The sequence below is a fragment of the Nicotiana attenuata genome, unplaced genomic scaffold (assembly GCF_001879085.1).
Source record: "Nicotiana attenuata strain UT unplaced genomic scaffold, NIATTr2, whole genome shotgun sequence".
Taxonomy (NCBI): Eukaryota; Viridiplantae; Streptophyta; class Magnoliopsida; order Solanales; family Solanaceae; genus Nicotiana; species Nicotiana attenuata.
In genome coordinates, this window is record NW_017672399.1 from 15706 (window position 1) to 24919 (window position 9214).

A 9214-nucleotide genomic window follows, 5' to 3' on the forward strand; every position below is an offset into this window, starting at 1 on the left:
AAGTCTGTGGAGTACTTTTGGGATCAATTATGGAGAAAAGGAGGCCAATCATACAATACCCACAAAGTGCACCAAGCGAAGGGACAAAACCAGAACTGAAGCTGGCCTGCCGCTGTCCGGGCGTAACCGCGGTAGAACCGCGGCAGAACATTGCTGCAGATTCAGAGGACCATTCTGGCCGCGGTCCTGGTATAACGGCGGTGGGACCTCGGCAGGACACAGAAAATTCAGGGACCAAAGCGTCAAGTCGGGAAAACTTGGTGTAAAACCCTTATAAGATGTAGAAATTCGGCCACATTAGGGCAGGATTGATTTGGAGATTATTTTGGCAAGACAAAAGTGTGAGAGATCACCCAAAAACATCATAGTTCTTTATTTTTTTTTTCTTGCTATTTTCGATTATGAATATTTTCGTAGTTTATCCTTACGTTGTTATGAGTAGCTAAATACTTTAGTCTAAGGTGTTGATGGAACCTATTGAAGAATGAACTTCTTGATTATGTTAATATAGTTTGCCAGTTAATCTCTATTTGTTCAACTACGTGTTTGTTGTAGTTAATTGACAGGATCCTCAATTAGCTGTGCCTATTTAGTGTGCATAACTCAGAAGAGAGTGCATATTTAGGTAATTGTTGAACAACACCACTCCCAAAGTATAAGAGGGATCTATAACTGCGGGTTTAAAAGCGGGATTAGGGATAACGAAGCCTTGGGTGCAATCTAAAGTGAGCTGTAATAAACAGAGTCAGCTAGCGTATCTCGGGAGAGTGCGTCAAGTAAATTATCGCGATTACTCGGGAGAGATTTACGGTAAAAAGAGTGTTCATGATTGATAGAGATGTTTTGGTGAATCTATATGAAACATATCCGGAAAGGATTCCATCAATAGGGGAAATCACTACCTTAGAACCTTCCTATTATTGTTTACAACCCAAGCATATTTAGTGTACAGCTGTTTATTTATTTTCAGTCTTAGTTATTAGAAATACCATCAACTATTGTTTACAACGTTTGGGAAGTTGATTATAAAGAATTTAGTAAGTCCAGCAAAAGTAATTGATAGGCTTAATTCTCTGTGGATTCGACTCTTGGCATAAATACTTAGGTTATATTTGCAACGTCCGCGTGTCCTTTTATAAGGCATAGTTGGGCGAGATCAAATTTTGGCGCCGTTGCCGGGGAATTAACGGTGTTATCAATTACAATTGAAAGAAGTACAAAAATTCTTAGTGTAGTCTGTTTTCTCTATACCCAATTTTTATATTGAAATTTTAACGTTTGTTGACTGGGTTGCACAGGTACATGCCTAGAAACTCATCGAGATCTGGTGAAGTATTTGAAGCATTATCAGATCCCGAGAAAGTTTTCAAGGCTTTGAATCGGGCCAACCGGAAAAACAAACAACAACCAACAACTGTACAATTCAAAACAATCATGGGAGATCACGAGGAAAACCCAGGAGTTCCAATAGTGCCAGAGGCTGCTCTCTATGACTGGGCACAACCCACAGCTGAGAATCTATCCACAGCGATAGTAGTCCCGCATATACAGGCTGAGTCATTCCAAATCACAAATAACATGCTGCACTTGTTGCAGAATAAGGGACTTTTTTCGGGGTCACAAGTTAAAGATCCTCAGCAGCACTTGAAGAATTTCTTGCCTATCTACAAAACCCAAAGGCAACCCAATGTAACTCCGGAAGCAATAAAGCTGTTATTGTTTCCATTCTCAGTGACAGGAGCTGCCCAGACCTGGCTAAATTCACTCCCCATAAATTCTATAACAACGTGGGAAGAACTAGTGAAGCAATTCCACAACAAGTTCCACCCACCCAACAAGACGGCTCAACAAATTGATGAGACTTCGAGCTTTAAACAGAGACCGATGGAAACACTGCATGAAAAATGGGAGCGTTTCAAAGGGATGCTGGTCATTTGTCCACACCATGGTGTTCCAGATCTAATGTTGGGGCAGCGGTTTTACATGGGATTGTCAGATAGCGTAAAGAACATTGTTGGATCTTCAGCTGGTGGGGCATTCTTGAGCAAAACATGGAGAGAGGGCCAGAGTCTGCTTGACAAGATGGCACAGAATTCGGGGTGGATAACCAGAAATGCACCTATCACTCCAGTGGTGCACTCAGTGCCTTTAGATCCATCCCATTCTATGGCTGAAAATATGGCCACCTTATTGACACAGATGAGCATACTCACCAAAAAGGTGGAAGAGTTAGGGCAGAAACAGCAGGTACATATTGTTGATACTATTAATGGGGGCTTGTGCACATCTTGCATTAGTTAGCCAGTTGGTAACCAGTGGAACGCAGAACACGATCATCATTCTCTACCCTGAAGACATGAACTATGTGTCTAATTATGGTGGCCAGAGACAGGGTGGTCAGAATTGGGGTCAACAGAATCAGCAGTACAGGCCAGCACAGCCACAGTTCAACACTGGGAACATGGGAGGTATGAGACCCCCCAACAATATGGCACCTTACCCAAGACCACAAGGATACAATAATCAGAATCAGCAGCAGGGGTATCACCCGCCTCAGCAGCACCATGGTGGAAGGCAGGAAGATGGGTTTGCTAGACTTAAAGCAATGATGCAACAGGTTATTGGATCTAATGCAAATATTACTGAGAGAGTTGATGCACATGATGCAGCAATCAAAAATATTGAGGTACAGGTGGGCCAAATTTCGATGTCTCTGAACAATCGTCCTCATGGGACACTACCTGTAGACATCCAGATAAACCCAAAAGATCAGGGACCGAAGCAGCTGATGGCGGTGAGCCTACGTAATGGCAGAGATCTAGATGTAGAGCAAGAAAGGGCTCGAGAAGCTAGACAGGCTGAGACACTCATACCAGTGCCCATTGAGCTGGATGAATCAACGAAACTGACAGAGGTGACAGTCCAGCCTGCTCAGGAAGAAAATACCATTCAGAAGGAGACCAAGGAAGAAGCTGAAATAGTCCAGGAGCCAATAGTTGATGTAGCAGTTGATAAAGATCAGTCCCAATTGATTGGGAAGAAGAGACCTCCTGCACCCTTCCCCCAGAGGCTGGCTAAGTACAAAAAGGAGGAGCAATACAAGAAGTTCTTTGAAATGCTAAAGCAAATCCAGGTAAATATACCATTGATTGAAGCTTTGAAGGAGATGCCTGGGTATGCAAAAATGATGAAGGACTTAATGTCCCGGAAGTTTGATTTTCAAGACTTGGCCACAGTTACTCTTACTCAGACCTCTATTGCAGTGGTAACTAGAACAATTGCGGAAAAGCTGTCTGACCCAGGGAGCTTTACAATTCCATGCACTATTGGTAATTTTGCTTTTGCTAAGGCACTGTGTGATCTAGGGGCCAGCATCAATCTTATGCCCCTGGCAATTTATAAGAGGCTGGGCATTGGAAGAGCTAGACCCACCTCTATGTTGTTATAGCTGGCTGACAGGACTGTGAAATGACCCTCTGGTATCCTGGATGATGTGCTGATTCAGGTAGGGAAATTTGTGTTCCCAGCAGATTTTGTGATCCTAGACTGCAAGGTGGATGAAGAGATTCCCATAATTTTGGGAAGACCGTTCCTGGCCACGGGGAGAGCTCTAATTGATTGTGAGACTGGGGAGCTCAAGATGAGACTGAACGATGAAGAAATAACATTCAATGTGCAGAAATCTATGAGGCGACCAAGTGAATTCGCCAATTGCTCTCTTATTGATGTCGTGGATGTAATTGTAGAGACTGACGATGAAAGGCTGACTATTGAGGACCCCCTTGCTGCGTGTTTAATGAATTTGGATGAGGTAAATGGAGAGGATCTGGCGGAATGGGTGTTGGCGCTAGAGGGTAGAGGGTTCTGGGATAGGACTCTAGAATTTGAGCCCTTGCACTTGGAAAATCGAGAAACTCCTCCAGCCAAGCCATCAATTGAAGAACCACCAAAGCTGGAGTTAAAGCCATTGCCCGCCCATCTCAGGTATGAATTTCTTGGACCTAACTCCACATTACCTGTTATTATCTCATCTAGTTTGTTAGATGTGCAGGCTCAACAACTGTTGCTGGTACTTAAGGAGTGCAAGACTGCCATTGGGTGGACCATGGCAGACATAAAGGGGATCAGCCCCGCCTACTGTATGCACAAAATTCTACTAGAAAAGGGACACAAACCTTCCAGGGAACACCAATGAAGGCTGAACCCCAATATGAAGGAAGTGGTGAAGAAAGAAGTAATCAAGTGGTTAGATGCGGGAATCATTTTCCCAATCTCTGACAGCAGCTGGGTTAGCCCAGTTCAATGTGTTCCTAAAAAGGGTGGCATAACGGTAGTTAAGAATGATAACAATGAACTGATCTCTACAAGAACCGTCACGGGCTGGAGAATTTGCATGGACTATCGAAAGTTAAATCTAGCCACCCGGAAAGACCACTTCCCACTTCCCTTCATTGATCAGATGTTAGACAGATTGGCAGGGAGGTCACATTTCTATTTTCTGGATGGGTACTCAGGGTACAATCAGATCTCCATTGCTCCGGAGGATAGAGAGAAGACCTATTTCACTTGCCCGTATGGCATTTATGCCTTTCGAAGGATGCCCTTCGGCCTATGCAACGCACCTGCCACATTCCAACGGTGCATGATGGCCATATTCACTGACATGGTAGAGGATATAATGGAGGTGTTCATGGATGACTTCTCAGTGGTGGGGAACTCATTTGATGAGTGCTGAAGCGGGCGGTGTATCGAGACTAACCTGGTTCTGAATTGGGAGAAGTGCCACTTTATGGTACAAGAGGGTATAGTCTTAGGACACCGGGTGTCAAGCAAAGGAACTGAGGTGGATCGTGCAAAAGTAGATGTGATAGCAAGGCTACCTCCTCCGATTTCAGTCAAGGCAATCAGAAGCTTCCTCGGACATGCCGGTTTCTATCGGCGATTCATAAAAGACTTCTCAAAAATTGCCAACCCTCTCTGTAAGTTGTTAGAAAAAGATCACCCTTTCTTGTTTTCTGATGATTGCAGGGTAGCATTCGAGGAGCTAAAAAAGATGTTGGTCACAGCACCTATCATAGTTGCCCCCGACTAGGAGCAACCGTTCGAACTCATGTGTGATGCTAGTGACTACGCAGTGGGGGCAGTGCTGGGACAGCGGAAAGACAAGCTGATGCATCCAATATACTATGCTAGTAGAACGCTGAGTGGAGCCTAGTTGAACTACACTGTCACTGAGAAGGAGATATTGGCTGTGGTGTTTGCTTTCGACAAGTTCAGATCGTATCTGATTGGGTCTAAGGTAATTATATACACTGACCATGCAGCTCTCAGGTACTTGATTGAGAAGAAGGAGTCTAAGCCGCGCCTGATTCGTTGGGTGTTGCTACCGCATGAATTCGACCTTGAAATTTGTGATCGTAAGGGCAGAGAAAATCAAGTCGCTGATCATCTATCTTGACTTGAGGGAGCTGAAAATGCGGTTGAGGTTGAGGACATTCTGGAAACTTTTACAGACGAGCAGCTGCTCGCTACTAGTCTTGAGGAAGCGCCATGGTATGCAGACTTTGCTAGTTACCTGGCCAGTGGTATATTTCCTTATGACCTCTCATCTGTCCAAAGAAAAAAGTTTTATCGTGATAGCCGCATCTATTATTGGGACGAGACTTATCTGTTTAGAATATGTGTTGACAGTATGATCCGGAGGTGTGTCCCCGAGATAGAACAATCTTCTATTTTGCAGGTTTGTCACGCATCAGCATATGGAGGACATTTTGGAGGGGTCAGGACAGCTGCAAAAGTGCTTGAGGCCGGATTCTTTTGGCCAACAGTGTTTAGAGATGCGCACCTATGGGTGAAGGGCTGCAATGAATGTTAGCGAACTGGGAACATCTCCCGTCGCCGCGAGATGCCCATGAACCCGATTCAAGAGGTGGAAGTGTTTGATGTCTGGGGGATTGACTTCATGGGTCCCTTCATCAGCTCCTTTGGCAATAAATACATACTTGTTGCTGTGGATTACGTGTCTAAGTGGGTAGAAGCTACGGCGTTGCCCACTAATGATGCAAGAGTAGTGGTGGGATTTTTGAAAAAGAACATATTCACCCGATTTGGGACACCAAGAGCGATTATCAGTGACAGAGGTGTATGGAGATGTATGATAAAGTCCCGAGAGAAGTCCTATGGAGATGTATGGAGGCTAGCGGTTTCCTAGTGGTGTATATTAGGGTGATTAAGGACATGTACGAGGGAGCCAAGACTCGGGTGAGGACTGTGGGATGAGACTCAAATCATTTTCCCGTAGAGAAGGGTTGCATCAGGGATCGGTTCTTAGCCCATTTTTGTTTGCCTTAGTGTTAGAGGTGCTGACGCGACACATACAAGAGGGGTGCCGTGGTGTATGCTATTCGCTAATGACACAATACTGATTGATGTGACACGTGATGGAGTTAAGGCTAGGTTGGAAGTTTGGAAGAGATGCTGGAGTCTAAGGGTTTTAAGTTGAGTAGGTCAAAAACTGAGTACTTGGAGTGCAAGTTCAGTGATGGGATGCATGAAGAAGGAGTGAAAGTGAAGATTGGTACTCAAGTCGTCCTCGAAAGAGATAGTTTCAAGTATCTTGAGTCGATTATTCAAGGCAACGGGGAGATTGATGAGGATGTTACCCATCATATTGGAGCGGGGCAGATGAGGTATAGGCTCGCCTCGGGGATTTTGTGTGATAAGAGTGTGCCACCGGGACTTAAGGGCAAGTTATATAGAGTGGTGGTTAGACGGTTATATTGTTTGGGGCTGAGTGCTGGCCCGTCAAGAAGTTCCATATCCAGAAGATGAAAGTAGCTGAGATGAGGATATTGAGGTGGATGTATGGTCTTACCGGTAAGGACAAGATGAGGAGTGAAGTTATTAGGGACAAGGTAGGAGTGGCATCTATGGAGGACAAGTTGCGGGAGTCGAGGATGAGATGGTACGGGCATGTGAAGAGGAGAGACATAGATGCTCCGGTCGGGATGTGTAAGAGGTTGTCCATTGCAGGTTTGAGGAAGGGTAAGGGAAGGCCTAAGAAGTATTGGGGAGAGGTAGTTAGGCAGGACATGTCATTGCTCCAGCTTACTAAGGATATGACCCACGATAGAAAGGAATGGAGGTCGAGGATTGGGGTTGTAGGTTTACAGTTGGTAGTGTGTCCCTCCTAGGATTACCAGTAGTACTTGGTTTGTGTTCTCTTATTCATGATTCTTTGCTATTACATACTGTGTCATTCGTGCCTGTTACCTTAATATATTGTTGTTACTATTGTTGGCTACTTGTTGTCTTATCTCCACTGTTCCTTGAGCCGAGGGTCTATCGGAAACAACCTCTCCATCTTTATAAGGTAGGGGTTTGCGTACACACTTCCTTCCCCAGATCCCATTTATGGGAGTATACTGAGTTTATTGTTATTGTTGTTATACAATTCTTATGTCCAAACGCCCGCTTAGCTTCTCCGTTCCTATTTTGACTCTTATTCATGCGCCAACAATTTGAATGCACGTCAGAAATGAGTGAGCGATGATACTATTTATTTGTACTCGGTATTTATATGACATTACATTTAAATTAAATGTGAATGTTATGTCCGAGTAAGTAACGAAATATTTATCCAAAAGATAACTCCGTCTTCTTCTTTTATTTTCTTTTTTCTTAATAGTATATAATTATAATTGCTATTCAAAAGTCTACCTCAAACTAGCTCGATTGGAAAATGACGAAGTTGGACCTGCATGTTATGTCCTTTCTCCACCAATTAAAACTTTTATTAAAATACTTGTATTTGGCATAATCCTACGCTCCAACTGTTTAACCTTAAAAATTAGTAACAATTATATTTGTATGTGGTTTAAAGGATTTAATTCAATATGAATGATCTAGTAATAACAAGTAATTAAATTAAATACAAATGAACAATCAAACTAATCATAATGTGATGATCAAGCCTGATCTTACGTTGAACACTAAAATTCGGCCTCGATCAGACCCTTGATATAAGCTTAGTTGTGATTAAAGAAGAGAATAACTGAAGAACACATTGAATAACAATTAGAAGACAAAAATGAACTTTTATTGCTTTGATATGCATGTCAACCATGTCTTAACATGAAAAAAAATCTCCCCTTATATAGTAGGGAAATTTCAGTCCTAATACAAGTCTAAATAGGGTAAAAATCTTCTTTTATCGATAAATGTCGATCCGCGGTTGATATAGGACGAAATTCGCGCCGTGATCTGGTTGAGGGTGAATATTACGGCTCCCTACTTGTCATGCCCAGTCGTTCCTCATTTTCCCGTCGTCTCGAAACTTTACTTGGTCTGGGTCTGTTATTTTGCCGTGCTCGATCCCAGATACATCGCTCACTCCTCCCAAGTTCTGATGCAAGGGATCCTTCGGCCTTGCTTGTAGTTGCGTCGAACTGTACTTCCCTCTTATTTCCTTATTGGGGAATCGAGGAAAATATTACCCCGATTTTACCCGTACACACATAGTCCCCTCGCTTTTTGGAAAGCAGGTTTATTGAAGCGACGGGAAGCGACTAATTGACCCCGGATCCTTCCTCAGTATGCTATAACCGAGTCGATGAGTCAGTGAAACATCTCATCAGTCGCGTCGTTCTGACTTCGAACACATGTCAGCCGCCGGTTAACTGTAGTCGAATGCGAAATGTCACGCATTGGTTACCCCCTCTCTATAAAGCTTCGGACCTTTTTTCACTTTTTTACTTTTCGACTCTGGAACTCCTTAATTACCCCAGAACTTTTCACTTGTTCATAACCCCTTCAAATCTTCATACATTGTTCTATATATCTTCATATCTTCATACTTCATCTTTAAATCTTCAAGTTTGACCTTCAAACCTTCATCCTCATCTTTAAATCTTCATCCTCACCTTCGAATCTTCATATTTTCCAGAATTCAATGGCGAAGACTTCGAAATCTGTGCCTCAACAGACTGTCCCTTCTACTTCTAATCCGGCCAAGGATGCTGAGGTGGTCGTATCTGAAGTGGCCCTAAAACCTCCCCTAAAGAACTTCATCCCCAGAGACTACTCTATTGATAACGACTTCAAGGTCAAAAAAGCCTCCAGTCAACAGGATCGAGGCGAGCATGTATGTAGGTGCTCCATTACCGAGGATATGCTCGATACGATCCAAGAGGACTGCAAATGGAAGGGCAAGGAA

General features: G+C 43.5%; 1 protein-coding gene across 1 annotated transcript; it reads left to right on the plus strand.

The window, feature by feature from the left end:
- The first annotated feature begins 2488 nt into the window (after positions 1-2488).
- LOC109213051 lies at positions 2489-6831 on the plus strand. Its single transcript, XM_019376796.1, has 3 exons — positions 2489-2617; positions 2915-3133; positions 6457-6831. Exons 1-3 carry the CDS (start codon positions 2489-2491, stop codon positions 6829-6831), a joined length of 723 nt encoding a protein of 240 aa, XP_019232341.1.
- The last annotated feature ends 2383 nt before the right edge of the window (positions 6832-9214 follow it).

Coding starts and splice junctions, on each gene's coding strand:
- LOC109213051 (XM_019376796.1), top strand. CDS start 2,489: ATGGCACCTTACCCAAGACCACAAGGATACAATAATCAGAATCAGCAG. Junction 2,618..2,914: donor TTAAAGCAATGATGCAACAG/GTTATTGGATCT, acceptor AAACTGACAGAG/GTGACAGTCCAGCCTGCTCA. Junction 3,134..6,456: donor AAATGCTAAAGCAAATCCAG/GTAAATATACCA, acceptor AGTTAAGGCTAG/GTTGGAAGTTTGGAAGAGAT.